This window comes from Piliocolobus tephrosceles, chromosome 16 (assembly GCF_002776525.5).
Source record: "Piliocolobus tephrosceles isolate RC106 chromosome 16, ASM277652v3, whole genome shotgun sequence".
NCBI lineage: Eukaryota > Metazoa > Chordata > Mammalia > Primates > Cercopithecidae > Piliocolobus > Piliocolobus tephrosceles.
Genome location: NC_045449.1, coordinates 34,081,685 through 34,099,466, shown reverse-complemented (window position 1 = coordinate 34,099,466; position 17,782 = coordinate 34,081,685). Strand labels below are relative to the sequence as shown.

General features: G+C 42.1%; 1 protein-coding gene across 4 annotated transcripts in view; it reads left to right on the top strand.

The window, feature by feature from the left end:
* The window catches only part of RPS6KB1 (ribosomal protein S6 kinase B1), a 45,898-nt gene extending 28,287 nt beyond the window's left edge, over positions 1-17,611 (top strand). For 2 of the 4 annotated variants that reach the window (XM_031934271.1, XM_031934272.1), the window contains 4 exons: positions 11,505-11,652; positions 15,487-15,544; positions 15,728-15,802; positions 16,987-17,121. In XM_031934271.1, coding sequence (XP_031790131.1) covers positions 11,505-11,652; positions 15,487-15,544; positions 15,728-15,764 — 243 coding nt within the window. In that variant the 3' untranslated portion in view covers positions 15,765-15,802; positions 16,987-17,121. The other 2 variants (XM_031934270.1, XM_031934273.1) reach the window with 2 other exon arrangements.
* The last annotated feature ends 171 nt before the right edge of the window (positions 17,612-17,782 follow it).

The window sequence follows — 17,782 nt, the reverse complement described above, 5'->3', positions numbered from 1 at the left end:
CATGCGCCACCACACCCAGCTAATTTTGTATTTTTAGTAGAGACAGGGTTCCTCCATGTTGGTCAGGCTGGTCACAAACTCCCGACTTAGGTGATCCGCCTGTCTTGGCCTCCCAAAGTGCTGGGATTATAGGCGTGAGCCACCATGCCCAGCCATTCTACTAAATTTTTTTTTAAAGCTGTTGTATTTGTGATTCTCCAGAATTCTTTCTATTGTTTTTGTTTTATAGCAACCTGTTTTATGAGTATAATATCTTCTTTTATCCCTCTGAGAGTTTTATTATTTTTTTAATTTTAATTTTAATTTTTTTTTGAGACAGAGTCTCACTCTGTTGCATAATTTTGAGTGCAGTGGCGCAATCTTGGCTCATTGCAACCCCTGCCTCCTGGGTTCAAGCGATTCTCCTGCCTCAGCCTCCTGAGTAGCTGGGATTACAGGCGCCTTCTACCACACCCAGCTAATTTTTGTATTTTTTAGCAGATACGGGGTTTCACCATGTTGGCCAGACTGGTCTTGAACTCCTGACCTCAGGCAATCCATCTGCCTCGGCCTCCCAAAGTGCGGAGATTGCAGGTGTGAGCCACCACACCTAGCCTGCCTCAGTTTTAATTACAATTATTTGAAGTATTCTTTTGTTTTATGCATGTTCTTTTTTGAGTTCTGTTTTCTTTGACTTTGATTTAGTCAGTTTTAGTCACTTTGTTCCATGTTAGAGGCCTTCTTTAGATGTCTGGTGTCATTCATTGATTATTCTTTCTTCTTTTTTTGAGATGGAGTCTTGCTCTGTCGTCTAGGCTGGAGTGCAGTGGTGGCACAGTCTTGGCTCACTACAATCTCCACCTCCTGGGTTCAAGTGATTCTTGTGCCTCAGCCACCCAAGTAGCTGGCATTACAGGCATGCGCCACCATGCCTGGCTAATTTTTGCATTTTTAGTAGTGACAGGGTTTCACCATGTTGTCGGCCTGATCTCGAACTCCTGACCTCAAGTGATCTGTCCGCCTCGGCCTCAATAATCCATCTACTGTGCCTGGCCCAATTATTCATGTTTCAGAGTAGAACTCTGAAAAGCTGATCAGAAGTTCTGTGTGTATAAGCTTCTCTGCAGGGTAGTCAAGTGGTTAGCTGGCACTTGATCAAGAACTTCAAATAACAGTGTCTGTAGGGCTGGGTGCCGTGGCTCACGCCTGTAATCCCAGCACTTTGGGAGGCTGAGGCAGGTTGATCACCTGAGGTCAGGACTTCAAAACCAGCCTGGCCAGCTGGTTTGGGGATGCTGAGGCAGGAGAATCGCTTGAGCCTGGGAGGCAGAGGTTGCAGTGAGCAGAGATCGCACCGTTGCACTCCAGCGTGGACAACAAGAGCGAAACTCAATTTCAAATAAATAAATAAATACTGTCTGTAGATCTTTTTTCTGGGGAGGATCAGTTGGTGCTAAGAAAGACCCGCTATTCTTTTGCCTGGAAAAAGCATTCTGGAGCTGAGTGAGAGAAGATGGAGATCTTACCTCTCAACACGCGGGCTTTCACCAAACTCGAGTTTTTACATTAGCACTTTACTCTGTGGATCTAATCTTTCACTCTTTTTTGTCTCGGAGAATTTACCTCTCCTAGGGTTAGTTCTTCGACTTAGTGTGGAGATGGGAGCCTTTTTGGTCTGTCTGTTCCTTATACAGAGTTGCAGATGATCTCCCTGTTTTTAGCCCTCCACCTTCTGCCTTCTACAGTCTCCAATTCCTCTAATTTTTTCCCTTTCTTCTAGTTTTACCTCTAATGTTTGAACCTTGCTTTACTGGGGTTCTGTAGATAGATTCAACTTCTTTTTTTTTTTTTTTTTTTTTGAGGCGAAGTCTCCCTAAGTCGCCCAGGCTAGAGTGCAATGGCACGATCTTGGCTCACTGCAACCTCTGCCTCCCGGGTTCAAGCGATTCTCCTGCCTCAGCCTCCCGAGTGGCTGGGATTACAAGATTCAACTTCTTTTGTGTATTCCCCTTTGCAGGCACTTAGGTTTGATCTTACCCCACTCTGCTACATCATGGAGCATTACTTTATCCCCACTCTATCTTTTCAGGTGTGAGATTCCACATGTCTTCTAGTATTACTGATGGATTATGTGTGTGTTTGTTTTCTTATTCTTGTTTGGGATTGATTACTGAAAAGATTCCACTGTCTTTTTTTTTCCTTTTCCTGGGTTCAAGTGATTCTTCTGCCTCAACCTCTTGAGTAGCTGGGATTACAGGCACCCACTACACCCAGCTAATTTTTGTATTTTTAGTAGAGACAGGGCTTTGCCATGTTGGCCAGGCTGGTCTCGAACTCCTGACCTCAGGTGATCCACCCTCCTTTTGCTGGGATTACAGGCATGAATCACTGCGCCCGGCCTCCACTGACTTAAAACTTCCAGTGGAGAACTACTTTCAAAGACAATCAAAATGACTTTTTAAAAAAATTATAAGACTTGTAAAACTTTGGTCCTTCTTGCTGATTTTTATTTAGGCAGTATAAATGACTCCTCAGTTTGAAAGCTGAGGAACAAACATTGTTATTACAATTTTATTGGTAATTGTCTTTAAAAAGCCATCTAGCTATTTTTAACATCAGTTTCTGCTTCAGTGGGTTGGCATTGGTATCTGCTATCTGACTTTCCTGTTGGAATTGTTTTAGATTAATGATTTTTTAATCTGTAAAACATGTTAGGTATAGAATTGAAGGCAGCATAATAGTGCTTGTTCCAGAAATATTGAAAGAAGTACTGGTCAAGATTTCTTTTTTTATTTGAAACAGAGTCTCACTCCATCACCCAGGCTGGAGTGCAGTGGAGCAATCTCAGCTCACTGCAACCTTTGCCTTTTGGGTTCCAGTGATTCTCGTGCCTCAGCCTCCCAAATAGCTGGGACTACAGGTGTGTACCACCACACCTGGCTAATTTTTGTACTTTTGGTAGAGACGGGGTTTCACCATGTTGGCCAGGCTGGTCTCAAACTCCTGACCTTAAGTGACCCGCCTGCCTCAGCCTCCTAAAGTCCTGGGATTATAGGGGTGAGCCACTGTGCCCAGCCTCTGGTCAAGATTCTTTTTTTTTTTTTTTTTTTTTTTTGAGACAGAGTCTCGCTCTGTCGCCCGAGCTGGAGTGCAGTGGCCGGATCTCAGCTCACTGCAAGCTCCGCCTCCTGGGTTTACGCCATTCTCCTGCCTCAGCCTCCCGAGTAGCTGGGACTACAGGCGCCCACCACCTCGCCCGACTAGTTTTTTGTATTTTTTAGTAGAGAGGGGGTTTCACCGTGTTAGCCAGGATGGTCTTGATCTCCTGACCTCGTGATCCGCCCGTCTCGGCCTCCCAAAGTGCTGGGATTACAGGCTTGAGCCACCATGCCCGGCCTGGTCAAGATTCTTAAGTGATTCATTCCTTGTGATGTGTTATTTATATCGGATAATCAGGCCTGACCATATTAGGCATAATTAGATCTTGGGTGAAGTATATTTTTGGCACATCTAGTGAAAAAAAGAGTGTTGGGTTTTTTTTCCCCACCCATGGTAAGTGGGGGTGGTATATTGGGAAATCCATAGACTTAATTACTGCTAAGTGTCAGGCCTCATTTTGGGGCCCCGGGATCTAGGACCTAAGCTGTTTGCCTCTGGTTTTGCTTGGTTGCCATTGTTTCCCATTCTTGGAGTTCTTTTCTTAATCCTGACTAGAGGGTCTGATACTGTCTCCTTCCTTGTCCTTGAAAGCAAGCTTATAGCAAAAATAATGAAAATAAAGATGTCATTAGGGTTAAGTTCAGGACTTTCCTTCCTGAATCCTCAAGTAAGATGACTGTAGGCTCCCTTTGAGTTCCTTCCTTCTGATTTTAATTATCCTGGAGGCAGAGTACTAACCCCTCTGACCTGACTGTGTGGTAAGAGAATACCTCTTCCCCCAGCCTTTAAGATGAAATCAGAGTAGAACCACGTGTCCCCTTAAGTGAGTTGTTTCAATCTGGACATTCTGGATTTATTAGTCCTCCTGGGACTGTTTACTTCTTATAGGAATGGTACCATTCAGGTATTTGCTTAGAGTGGAATAGTGAGGAAAAGACTATCAACAGTCATCACCTGACCCTACCAGTTGCAACAAAAATATACCATGGAAGCAAAATACTATTGCCTACAGCATTAGTTCACCTCCCACTGTACATTTTAGAACCTTTGGCCAAAGATATTCTCCACCTCTGAAATATTGTGGTTTCATAGAACAATAACTTTCTCACTTTTGACTTACTTGATTCCTACATTGCCTGTTTTTTGGCCCTAAGCCCTTTAGTTCTTTGACTTTTCTGTTTTTGCCCTCAACTTTTTAGACCCCTTCTTATTTCACTTTATTCTGAATCCAGCCTTATGGGCATAATCGGCCACTTTATCAGTTGGTAGCTCCAGTGACCTTCTGCTCAGGAAAACCCTAATCTGCATCAGCTCACTTGTCAGTGTGCCTTTATTGCTATATCTCAGCTACTGAGCATTACTAGCAGAAATCACACAAACCTATAGATTGCTGTTGGGAAAACTCTATGACCCCAACTCACCTCGACCCCAAGCACTTCCCAGCAATTTTTCTGCATATCCTTAGATAAATCCTTCCATTCTCTACAACTGTTTGGAGCCTTTCCTATCAGCCCCTCTACTCTTTTTAGCCAACTGCCTCTCTTCCTACTTAAGGATGTCCGATGTGATTTCCTTTGACTTCCAGTTTTTTTTTTTTTTAATTTAATTTTAATTTTTGAGGTGAAATCTCTGTCACCCAGGCTGGAGTGCAGTGGCGTGATCTCGGCTCACTGCCTCCTGGGTTCAAGCAGTTCTCCAGCCTTAGCCTCCCAAGTGGCTGGGATCACAGGTGCGTGTCACCATGCCCAACTAATTTTTGTTTTTGTAGAGACGGGGTTTTACCATGTTGGCCAGGCTGGTCTCGAACTCCTGAGCTCAAGCAGTCCACCTGCCTTGGCCTCCCAAAGTGCTGGGATTACAGGCATTATTCTTTTTTCACTACCGTATTTTGATTTATGATTCTACCTTTTTTTTTTTTTTTTTTTAAGAGACAGTCTCATTATTTGACCAGGTTGGAGTGCAGTGGCTGTTCTCAGATACGATCGTAGTACACTACAGCCTCCAACTCCTGTGTTCAAGCAACCCTGCAACCTCAGCCTCCCAAGTAGCTGGGACCACAGGCACATGTCACCATGCCTGATTCTATTTTATTTTATTTTTTGTTTTTTAGACAGAGCCTTGCCCTCTTACCCAGGCTGGAGTGCAGTGGCCCTATCTCGGCTCACTGCAGCCTCTGCCTTCCAGGTTCAAGCAGTTCTCGTGCCTCAGCCCCCTGAGTAGCTGGGATTACAGGGGCGTGCCACTGTATCTGGTTAATTTTTGTATTTTTAGTAGAGATGGGGTTTCACCATATTGGCCAGGCTTGTCTTGAATTCCTGCTGGCCTCAAGAGATCCACTTACCTCGGCCTCCCGAAGTGCTGGATTATAGGTGTGGGCCAAGGCACGTGGCCCAACTCTACTGTTTCAGTGAAGCTCCTGTACCCTAGGTCATCACTGACGTCCCAGTTGCTGAATCCAGTTGTCTTTACTGAGTTCGTCCTTAATTTAACTTTCTTTCGCATTGAAGCTACTGACCACAGCATTTTGAAACTCTGTTCCTTTTATTACTGTGATTCTACTTTACTTATTTTTCATCTTCTCTCTTAGTCTGTGGCTTTTCAGACTTCCTCACAATTGATTGCCTATTTTATTTTATTTTATTTTATTTTATTTTTTTATTATACTTTAAGTTCTAGGGTACATGTGCATAACGTGCAGGTTTGTTACATATGTATACATGTGCCATGTTGGTGTGCTGCACCCATCAACTCGTCAGCACCCATCAATTCATCATTTATATCAGGTATAACTCCCCAATGCAATCCCTTCCTCCTCCCCCCTCCCCATGATAGGCCCCAGTGTGTGATGTTCCCCTTCCCGAGTCCAAGTGAGCTCATTGTTCAGTTCCCACCTATGAGTGAGAACATGCGGTGTTTGGTTTTCTCTTCTTGTGATAGTTTGCTAAGAATGATGGTTTCCAGCTGCATCCATGTCCCTACAAAGGACGCAAACTCATCGTTTTTTATGGCTGCATAGTATTCCATGGTGTATATGTGCCACATTTTCTTAATCCAGTCTGTCACTGATGGACATTTGGGTTGATTCCAAGTCTTTGCTATTGTGAATAGTGCCGCAATAAACATACGTGTGCATGTGTCTTTGTAGTAGCATAATTTATAATCCTTTGGGTATATACCCAGTAGTGGGATGGCTGGGTCATATGGTACATCTAGTTCTAGATCCTTGAGGAATCGCCATACTGTTTTCCATAATGGTTGAACTAGTTTACAATCCCACCAACAGTGTAAAAGTGTTCCTATTTCTCCACATCCTCTCCAACACCTATTGTTTCCTGATTTTTTAATGATTGCCATTCTAACTGGTGTGAGATGGTATCTCATTGTGGTTTTGATTTGCATTTCTCTGATGGCGAGTGATGATGAGCATTTTTTCATGTGTCTGTTGGCTGTATGAATGTCTTCTTTTGAGAAATGTCTGTTCATATCCTTTCCCCACTTTTTGATGGGGTTGTTTGTTTTTTTCTTGTATATTTGTTTGAGTTCTTTGTAGATTCTGGAAATTAGCCCTTTGTCAGATGAGTAGATTGCAAAAATTTTCTCCCATTCTGTAGGTTGCCTGTTCACTCTGATGGTAGTTTCTTTTGCTGTGCAGAAGCTTTTTAGTTTAATTAGATCCCATTTGTCAATTTTGGCTTTTGCTGCCGTTGCTTTTGGTGTTAATTGCCTATTTTAAAAAGTCAAAAATTTAAACCTCCTGAGCAGTTAAAAAATAATACACCTTTGAAATCTTTTAAACTTTTCGGAGTTGCAAGAATAGTTCAGTGATCAGCATTTGTTACCATTTTGCCGTATTTTCTTTGTCTGTGTGTCCCTCCCTTTTTACCTGCCCCCACACATATGTATATCTATGAATACTCACGTTTTTAACTTTAATAAATTTTCTTGCTGTACAATTTGAGAGTTAACTGCAGATTTCATAGCACTTCAACCCTAATTTCTTCTATATATCTCCTAAGAATAAGGGCTTTTTTTTTTTTTTTGAGAAGGAATCTCTCACTCACTCTGTTGCCCAGGCTGGAGTGCAGTGGCGCAATTTTGGCTCACTGCAACCTCCACCTCCTGGGCTCAAGCGATTCTCCTGCCTCAGCGCCCCCAAGTAGCTGGGATTACAGGTGCCTGCTACCACGCCTGCCTAATTTTTGTAATTGTAGTAGAGACAGTGTTTCGCCATGTTGGCCAGGCTGGTCTCAAACTCCTGACCTCAGGTGATCCGCCCTCCTCGGCCTCCCAAAGTGTTGGGATTACAGACGTGAGCCTCTGTTCCAGGCCTCTTTTTTCTTTTGTAATTAACAAGTGATCTATGGAATGATAGAAAGAGTGTAAATATTCTGTCCCATAATAATCTTTACTTAATGGTTTTATCTGGATTATTTCTTGCCCAAATCAAATACTACTGTAGTGATTATAAAATGGACACTTTTCTATTTTTTCTGTATTTTTTTCTATGTTGTCATTCTTCTGTAAAGTTTTTTTATACTCCTTTTTTTTTCTTTTGTTTTTTTTGAGACAGAGTCTCGCTTTGTCACCAGGCTGGAGTGCAGTGGTGTGACCTCAGCTCACTGCAACTTCTGCCTTCCAGGTTCAAGCGATCCTCCTGCCTCAGCCTTCAAGAGTAACTGGGACTACAGGCGTGGGCCACCACGCCCAGCTAATTTTTTATATTTTTAGTAGAGATGAGGTTTCACCATGTTGGCCAGGATGGTCTCGATCTCTTGACCTTGTGATCCAGCCACCTTGGCCTCCCAAAGTGCCAGGATTACAGACATGAGCCACTATGCCTGGCCCTATACTCCCTTTAAAATGTTTTTTTCTTTTTCTTTGAGATGGAGGTTCACTCTGTTGCCCAGGCTGGAGTGTAATGATGTGGTCTTGGCTCACTGCAACCTCCACCTCCCAGGTTCAAGCAATTCTCCTGCCTCAGCCTCCTGAGTAGCTGGGATTACAGGCACATGCCACCACACCCAGCTGATTTTTGTGTTTTTAGTAGAGATGGGGTTTCACTATGTTGGCCAGGCTGGTCTTGGACTCCTGACCTCATGATCTACCCGCCTCAGCCTCCCAAACTGCTGGGATTACAAGCGTGAGCCACTGCACCTGGCCCTTTTTTTTTTTTTTGAGACAGGGTCTTCCTCTGTTGCCCAGGCTTGAGTGCAGTGGCGTGATCATGGCTCTCCACAGCCACGACCCCAGGCTGCCTCAGCTCACTGCAACCTCTACCTCCCGGGTTCCAGTGATTCTCGTGCCTCAGCCTCTGGAATAACTGGGAGTACAGGTGCGCACCATCTCACCTGGCTAATTCTTGTATTTTTAGTAGAGATGAGATTTCACCATGTCGGGCAGGCTGGTCTCAAACTCCCGGCAAACATGGTGATCTGCCTGCCTTGGCTTCCCAAAGTGCTTCATATTGTTAGCCCTAATTCTAGTCCAATTCCATGGCATTCTTCTTTATTTTTATTTTTTTATTTTTGAGACGGAGTCTTGCTCTGTCCCCCAGGCTGGAGTGCAGTGGTATGATCTCGGCTCACTGCAGCCTCCACCTCCTGGGTTAAAGCAACTTTCTCCCTCCGCCTCCTGAGTAGCTGGGATTACAGGCTGCCGCCACCACGCCTGGCTAATTTTTGTATTTTTATTAGAGACAGGGTTTCATCATCTTGGCCAGGCTGGTCTTGAACTCCTGACATTGTGATCCACCCGTCTCAGCCTCCCAAAATGCTGGGATTACAGGTGTGAGCCACTGCGCCTGGCCACATTCTTCTTTCAGTTCATATTTGGATCTCCTTTTTTCTACAGTGAGAACTCTGGTAACAACATAAATAAATGCAGTCATTTGTTCAGTTGTACAGTGTATGCATAATGAAAATTATAATACCAATAGTATTTCCAGCTACAAACCTACTAAGTTTGATTTAATATTTCTTTGGAAATTTTTTGTGTGCTTACATATAGGCCACTAAGGGTGTGCAGTCTAAAATTAAATACCTTTTTCTCACTGGGCGCAGTGGCTCACGCCTGTAATCCCAGCACTTTGGGAGGCCGAGGCAGGTGGATCATGAGCTCAGGAGTTTGAAATCAGCCTGGCCAACATGGTGAAACCCCCTCTCTACTAAAAATACAAAAATTAGCCAGGCATGGTGGCGGGTGCCTGTAGTCCCAGCTACTCGGGAGGCTGAGGCAGGAGAATCGCTTGAACCTGGGAGGCAGAGGTTGCAGTGTGGGTGACAGAGTGAGACTCCATCTAAAAAAAGAAAAAAATCTTTTTCTCTTATATCTTTTTTCTCTTTCTCTTTCTGTGGTAAAGTTGTTGGTGTAATAGTCAAATTTATGTATTCCTATTGTATTCAGTTGTACTTCCCACCCCTCATCCTTGTTGATTTTATTTTATTTTTGGAATACATTAAACATTAATATGGTTCAAAAATAAAAATCTACATTTTATAATTACTGTAATGATTTAGGAAAGAAAAAAATGTATGATAAAACCATTGAGGTTTTACTCAGAAGGTATACTCAAAAGTCTTATTTCTTGTCCTTCCCTTCCATTATCATCAGCTTTTAGTTTGTCTTAGTTGTCTTCATTTTTGCAAGTATAAGCAGGTACATATTATAAATATATTCTCATTTCCCCTTTCTTGTACAGTAGATAGCATAGTATCCATGCTGTTGCACTTTTAAATACTCTTTTGTATCTTGTTTTTATAGAGATTTTTCTTATTTTTATTTATTTATTTATTTTGTCCCCCAGACTGGAATGCAGTAGTGTGATCTCGGCTCACTGCAAGCCTCACCTCCCAGGTTCATGCCATTCTACTGCCTCAGCCTCCCGAGTAGCTGGGACTACGGGCACATGCCACCATGCCCGGCTGATTTTTTTTTAGAGATGGGGTTTCACCATGTTAGCCAGGATGGTCTCAATCTCCTGACCTTGTGATCCGCCCGCCTCGGCCTCCCAAAGTGCTGGGATTACAGGCATGAGCCACTGTGCCCGGCCGAGTTTTCTTATTTTTATAGCTTTGTTACATGTTGTGTGGATTCCATAGCTTTTCGGCCAGTATCCTATGTCTGAGCATTTAGGCTGTTTCCAGTGTTTCACTTTCACAGATAATGTTGCAACCAATAACCTGTGTATTTGCTTTCCATGTTACTTATGGAGATGTACCATCGGGGTAACTTCCTGGAACTTATACCTGGCATGTCTAAAACAGGGCATCGTTCTCCCAAAACTTTTTCACTTTCATTTGCCGATACTGAATGGCACCATTATCTGTCCTATTATGCAGAAATAAAGGTATCATCATTTCTTCTCATATCTAGTTTATCAGCAAATGCAAATTATGTATTAGCCTTTCATTTTTTTCTATCTTCATTTTCTTACAGATCTTCTTAGTTGGTTTATTATACTAGCCTCCTAACTAGTCTCATTTCTTTCCTGATACTCCCTACTGCTGCTAGATGTGTCTTTCATAAAGCCAAAGGTTTGTTCATTTCACCCAGACCTTCCTGTGCCCAGACCTTCCATTTCCTGGCCTCTACCTACTTCTCTAGCCTAATTGCTAACTACTTCTAACCATACTGAACTACTTGTAGATTCCCCACACATATCCTGTCCTATCAAGCCTCTTTTGCACTGGAATGCCTTTTTTTTACCTTCTACATTTTTTTCTTTGTGGTTTTTTTTTTTTTTTTTTTCTTTTTTACTATTTTTGTGGAGAATGGGGTCACGCTTGTTACCAGGCAGATCTTGAACTCCTGGGCTCAAGCGATCCTCCTGCCTCTGCCCACCTAAGTTCTGGGATTATAGACATGAGCCAACGTGTCCAGGCCACATTTCATTTTAATAATTTTCAAGCAAGACTTTTTGGTAGGTCAGATGTAATTCCCCTGTTTACAGCCCTTACCATCCTGCGCTTACCTACATTGACTTGTCTTTTTTTCCCTGAGACTTTGGGCTCCTGTTGACTTTTGGGCTCCTATGGACAGGGCATTCTTTCTATTCTGCTTTCTTGGCACAGCCTGGAGCATGGTAGACACTTAGTCGTTTGTGAATATATGAACAAACTTTATCTGATTACAGATTTCTTTTTTAAAAAGTCTCTTTAGGTAATTCATTTACATGTTCACTGCAAAAAATCCAAACTGCACAGAGGCATATATAAAGTGAACATTTTCTATTACCCCATCTCAGTTTCTAGAGGGAACTATGGTTAATAGTTCATTATTGGCGAGAAAAACACAAAATAGATTTTCCAGTTACTATAGAATAAAAACGTTCACTACTTTGTTCTTATAGATCATCTCTTTTCCTTTAGGCAATGATAGTGAGAAATGCTAAAGATACAGCTCATACAAAAGCAGAACGGAATATTCTGGAGGAAGTAAAGCATCCCTTCATCGTGGATTTAATTTATGCCTTTCAGACTGGTGGAAAACTCTACCTCATCCTTGAGTATCTCAGTGGTCAGTACACAGAGTTTGGTGTAATTATTTGCATTGACTCCAGACACTGGGTCAAAATGTTATTTTTCAATGGAAAAATACTTTCTCCCATTATGATCAAATAGTACTTAAAATTGATGAGTACACTGAAGGACAAAATTCAGATGTGACCACGTTTCTATTGGCAGACAAATATGGAAGAAACTAAAGATTTTTTTTCCCCTCATCTGTAAAATTTTATTTTAATTCCTTTGTAATCAGTCACTTAACAGAAAAACAAATACCTAAGTGATGCAGAGCCATCAAATTGTACTGGGGTAAGATACTGTAATTTAAATCATTGGGAGGATTATTTAACATACTATTTTTGGAATTGGGTCTTTAAACAAGACTTTTTAGTTTAATGTAGCCTTAATGATGGGGTATGTAGCTTACAATGGAGATCATCCACATTTCCCAGGGCCTACCACCTCGTAGGAACTTGTTGCTTCCGTATCATTTCTAGATCACAGGTATCTATTTCTTTTTTTTTTTTTTTTTTGAGACGGAGTTTTGCTCTTGTCGCCCAGGCTGGAGTGCAATGGTGTGATCTTGGCTCACTGCAGCCTCCACCTCCCAGGTTCAAGCGATTCTCCTGCCTCAGTCTCCTGAGTAGCTGGGATTGCAGGCATGTGCCACCACGCCCGGCTAATTTTTGTATTTTTAGTAAAGATGGGGTTTCGCCATGTTGGTCAGGCTGGTCTCGAACTCCCGACTTCAGGTGATCCACCTGACTTAGCCTCCCAAAGTGCTGGGATTACAGGTATGAGCCCCTGCGCCTGGCCACAGGTATCTATTTCTAGCAAACACAGTGCAGTTCTCTGAAAAAGATTTTGCAGTAACATGGAACATGGAACAGAAAGCTGCAGAATGTAGCAACTTTTTTGTGACTATTGCTGTTGGAAAAACTTTTTTTGTTTGTTTTTTGAAGGTGGAGTTTCACTCTTCTCACCCAGGATGGAGTGCAGAGGCGTGATCTCAGCTCACCGCAACTTCCGCCTCCCAGGTTCAAGCAATTCTCCTGCCTCAGCCTCCCAATTAGCTGGGACTACAGGCATGCGCCACCACACCTGGCTATTTTTTTGTATTTTTAGTAGAGCCGAGCTTTCACCATGTTGGCCAGGCTGGTTTTGAACTCCTGATCTCAGGTGATCTGCCCGCTTTGGCCTCCCAGAGTGCTGGGATTACAAGTGTGAGCCACTGTGCCCGCCTGGAAAAACTATTTTGACATAATTTCATACAGAACACAAAAAGTTTTAAGAGTAGTATAAAGAATTCCTGTGCCAGGCTTAGTGGTTCATGCTTGTAACCAAGCAGTTTGGGAGGCCAAGGAGGGCAGATAATGAGGTCAGGAGTTTGAGACCAGTCTGGCCAACATAGTGAAACCCTGTCTCTACTAAAAATAGAAAAATTAGCCAGCATGGTGGTACGCTCCTGTAATCCCAGCTACTTGGGAGGCTGAGGCAGGAGAATTGCTTGAACCTGGGAGGCAGAGGTTGTGGTGAGCTGAGATCGCACCACTATACTCTAACCTGGGCAACACAGCGAGACTCAGTCTCACACACACACACACTCTCAAAGAATTCCTATATATTTCTCACCTAGATTCCCCACATGTTACCATTTCACCACATTTATTTTGTTGTATCTATCTATAGATATGTATATATGTGTATACATATATATATATGCATGCATACATAATTTTTTTGAACAGTTTAAGATAGAGTGTTACAGACATGATTTCCCTTTACCCCTAAAATTTCAGTGTATGTTTTATTTTATTTTATTTTTTTGAGATGGAGTCTCACTCTGTCACCCAGACTCCCAGACTGGAGTGCAATGGTGCAATCTTGGGCTCACTACAACCTCTGCCTCCCGAGTAGCTGGGATTACAGGCACCCATCACCATGCCCGGCTAATTTTTAGTAGAGATGGGGTTTCACCATGTTGGCCAGGCTGGTCTCAAACTCCTGACCTCAGGTGATCCACCCACCTCGGCCTCCCAAAGTGCTGGGATTACAGGTGTGAGCCACTGCGCCCAGCCTATTCAGTGTATATTTTCTAAAATCAAGGACAGTATCTTACATAACTATACTAAAATGATCAGAAATAGGAAGTTAACATTGATGCAATTATAACTTAAAGTTTCCTTTAATCTGGAACATTTCCTCAGTCTTTCTTTGACTTTCATGATGTTGACATTTTTGATTAGTACAGGCCAGTTAGTTTGTAGAATGCTTTGGGTTTAGCTGATGTTTCCTTAGTATTAGATTCAGGTTATGCAATTTTGGCAGGACCATTGAAGTGATATTGTGTCATCCTTAATGCTTCAGCTCAAGAGGTACATCATATTTATATCTTTGTTCCATTAATTGTGATGTTAACTTTGATCACATATATAAAGTGGTGTCTGCTGATTTTTTCCCTGGTGACATTTTTGCCTTTGTAATTAATAAGTGTCTTTAGAGGAGATGCTTTGAGATTTAAATATCTTTCATCAAGCTTTCCTGTTCATTTTTGTTGTTGTTGTTGTTTTTTGAGACGGAGTCTCACTCACTCTGTCGCCCAGGCTGGAGTGCAGTGGCGCGATCTCAGCTCACTGCAACCTCTGCCTCCCAGGTTCAAGTGATTCTCCTGCCTCAGCCTCCCGGGTAACTGGGATTACAGGCATGCACCACCACACCCAGCTAATTTTTTTATTTTTAGTAGAGATGACCCCTGACCTCAGATGATCTGCCCACCTTGGCCTCCCAAATTGCTGGGATTACAGGCGTGAGCCACTGCGCCCGGCCCACATTCAGTTTTGACATACATTGATTCTTGCCTGCAACAATTTTTTTTTTTTTTTTTTTTTTTTGAGACGGAGTCTTGCTCTGTCGCCCAGGCTGGAGTGCAGTGGCCGGATCTCAGCTCACTGCAAGCTCTGCCTCCCGGGTTTAGGCCATTCTCCTGCCTCAGCCTCCCGAGTAGCTGGGACTACAGGTGCCCGCCACCTCGCCCATCTAGTTTTTTTTTTTTTTGTATTTTTAGTAGAGACGGGGTTTCACCGGGTTAGCCAGGATGGTCTCGATCTCCTGACCTCGTGATCCGCCCATCTCGGCCTCCCAAAGTGCTGGGATTACAGGCTTGAGCCACGGCGCCCGGCCAACCTGCAACAATTAATTGTGATGTTTGGCAAGTAATTTTTCTTATTCCGTCATGCCTTCTTCATTTATTACTTGGCATTCTACTGTAATTCTACTTGGCATTCTTCTTCCCCATTTAAAAAATTTATGTATTCCTTTATTTATGTTATGGACTTAGGTATTCTAATATCATTCAATGTGATATAACCCTTTATTATCATTATTTATTTTGATACTCAAATCGTGCCATGATTTTTACTAGGCCACTGCCAAGGTTCATTCTGTTTATTTAAGGGTTCTGAAAATACGAAATATGAGCATTGACTAAAATTAGTGAGGGTGATTTAATTGTAGACTGTCATTTTTCTACTTATGGGTAAAATGTTAGAGTCTTTAATCAAGATTTTTTTTTGGAATCTACAAATATTTTAAAGTTTGTAGATATAAAACCTGGAATTCCAAGCCAGTTCTAGTTTTTAAACATATGTGTGTCACAGAAGAATAAGAATGCTACTAAAAATAGAATCCTGAGGACTTAGTTTTAAAACCTGTAATTTTTAGGATCTATTTTTCATTTTTAAGGAACTGATGTCTTTTAATTATGGTTAGAAGGAAAGCACAAACTCTCATTAGAAGTGGGTTGGAAATAAATAGTTTTATTTCTAATGTTTTTTCTTTTTCTTTACAGGAGGAGAACTATTTATGCAGTTAGAAAGAGAGGGAATATTTATGGAAGACACTGCCTGGTAAGTGAACTTTTTGTGGTTGCATAGATTCAGGTAATTACAAGCAAAGCCCCATTCCCACTATGGGCATCTACGTGATTCAGTAAATTGATCTGGAGCCGGTCAGTCACTCAGGACCTCAAGGGGGAGAAGCAGTTTTGGGACTGGGCAACTATGGAGGTCACATCATTCCTTTGCCCTTAGGCTTGAGTGGAACGCTCTTCACACCAGTTGTTCCTAACAGAACCATTCTCATTGCGGCTTTCTTTCCTTGAATTGGTAAGCTGCCTGCCTTGGCTGTGGGTGAGTGTGGTTTTCCAATGAACCTTTATGTGTGGAACAATGGAAATTATCAGAAATCATCTCCTTTTTTTTTAGGCTATTTCTCAAGGTGCAGTCTTAGGGAGGTGATAAGCCTGGGCATATCATCTGTGGATTGATTATATAGTCAGGATGGGATTTACCCTCCTATTTCTAAACATGTCATCTGCTTCAAATTAAAAATATGCACATCCTTTTGTGAAGCAACAATCTTGGGTCACAATAAATCAGTTTATCCTACACATTAATTTAATAGAAAACAACACTTAAATGTTTTTTTCTACCTTGATTACCAAAACTGCATTCCATTGTTTAATTTCAGGCCTTTTCTAACACAGAAGCTGCATTTAAGAGCCTTAGGGATGAAGTGCCCTTTTTTGGAGGAGGCTCACTGAGCCGTGTTGGAGGCTGTTTGTGGTCCTGCTGGCTGTGAAACTGCCTCAGTCCTCTAGGACACACCCTCTCCATCCTGGAGTAATCTGCAGGATTGCAACATTGTTATGCAGCCAGTATTGCAGTGCCTTGTGCTTTTTGAATCCAGACAGGGTTGATTCAGCCCTTTATTCTTTTGAGGTAGATAAATTTGAGTGTCACACAGTTTGTAGTTGTGGGCTGGCTGGCAGGAGGGAGGGCAGATACTGTGGGCCTAAGCTGTCTATAAATATGTAGCTGTATTAAGTAAGGGATGAGTGGGCTTCTAAGGGTCAGGTTATAAGATCCCTTTTGAAATCAAGACTTGATCTCAGAATAACAAAGTTCCTATTTCCTATGGGATTTTAAAGTTGGGTGTGGATGGGAGAAATTTGCTTTGAAATGAATGACTATTAGCTTAATTCCTACACAGACAGAACAAAACATGACCAATGTCAGTTTAGCATATTCTGGACATCTTTGCAATTTTAGCAGTATATTCTAATGGCAAAATAAAGCACTTTATAGTTTCACTAAAATGAGTGAAACATAAATGTCCCTATGCCTTTTGGCAGCATCCTATGCCATCTCTTTTTCCCACACATCCCCCTACGCCACTAATTTGGTCTTTGGTGCATGTCTGTTTCTTTCAAGGAATTTTGCTCCATACATAAACTGCTTTGGATAGATTACACTCTTTTTTAATTTTATTAAATCACTTTTGTTTCCAGCTTTTACTTGGCAGAAATCTCCATGGCTTTGGGGCATTTACATCAAAAGGGGATCATCTACAGAGACCTGAAGCCGGAGAATATCATGCTTAATCACCAAGGTGGAGACATACCGTAAACAATTCTATAGTAAATAATCATCTTAAAATCCTCCCACACAGGTCATGGCCATTTTCAAAGCCCCGTATTCATCTCTCTGTTTTGTGTATTTCCTCCCTCAGAATTTATGGCATAATAGTACTTGCTGATGTTTTAAGTCTTTAGGTAATTACGCTTGTTGAGAGTAAAAGAAGTTGAGGGTAATAGTCGCTCAACTGCCTTTTTTAGTTTAATCCTTACTCATTATAGTTTTTCATATTTTTGGAATCCTTACATAAAATGTTGTATAATGTTTTAGACTGTAAAAGCCAGTCTAAACATTAATTTTGGCTTGTTACTTAAATTGAAAAGTGAATATTAATTATATAAGTCGAGTTTTAATAATGAAAATATGTAAATATTGGCTGGACACAGTGGCTCACACCTGTAATCCCAGCACTTTGGGAGGCTGAGGCGGGTGGATCACCTGAGGTCAGGAGTTCAAGACGCCTGGCCAACATGGTGAAACCCCATCTCTACAAAAGTACAAAAAAAAAAAATTAGCTAGGCATGATGGTGGGTGCCCATAATCCCAGCTACTCAGGAGGCTGAGGTGGGAGAATCGCCTGAACCGAGGCGGCGAAAGTTGCAGTGAGCCAAGATCGTGACATTGCACTCCAGCCTGGGCGACAGAGCAAGACTCCGTCTCAAAAAAAAA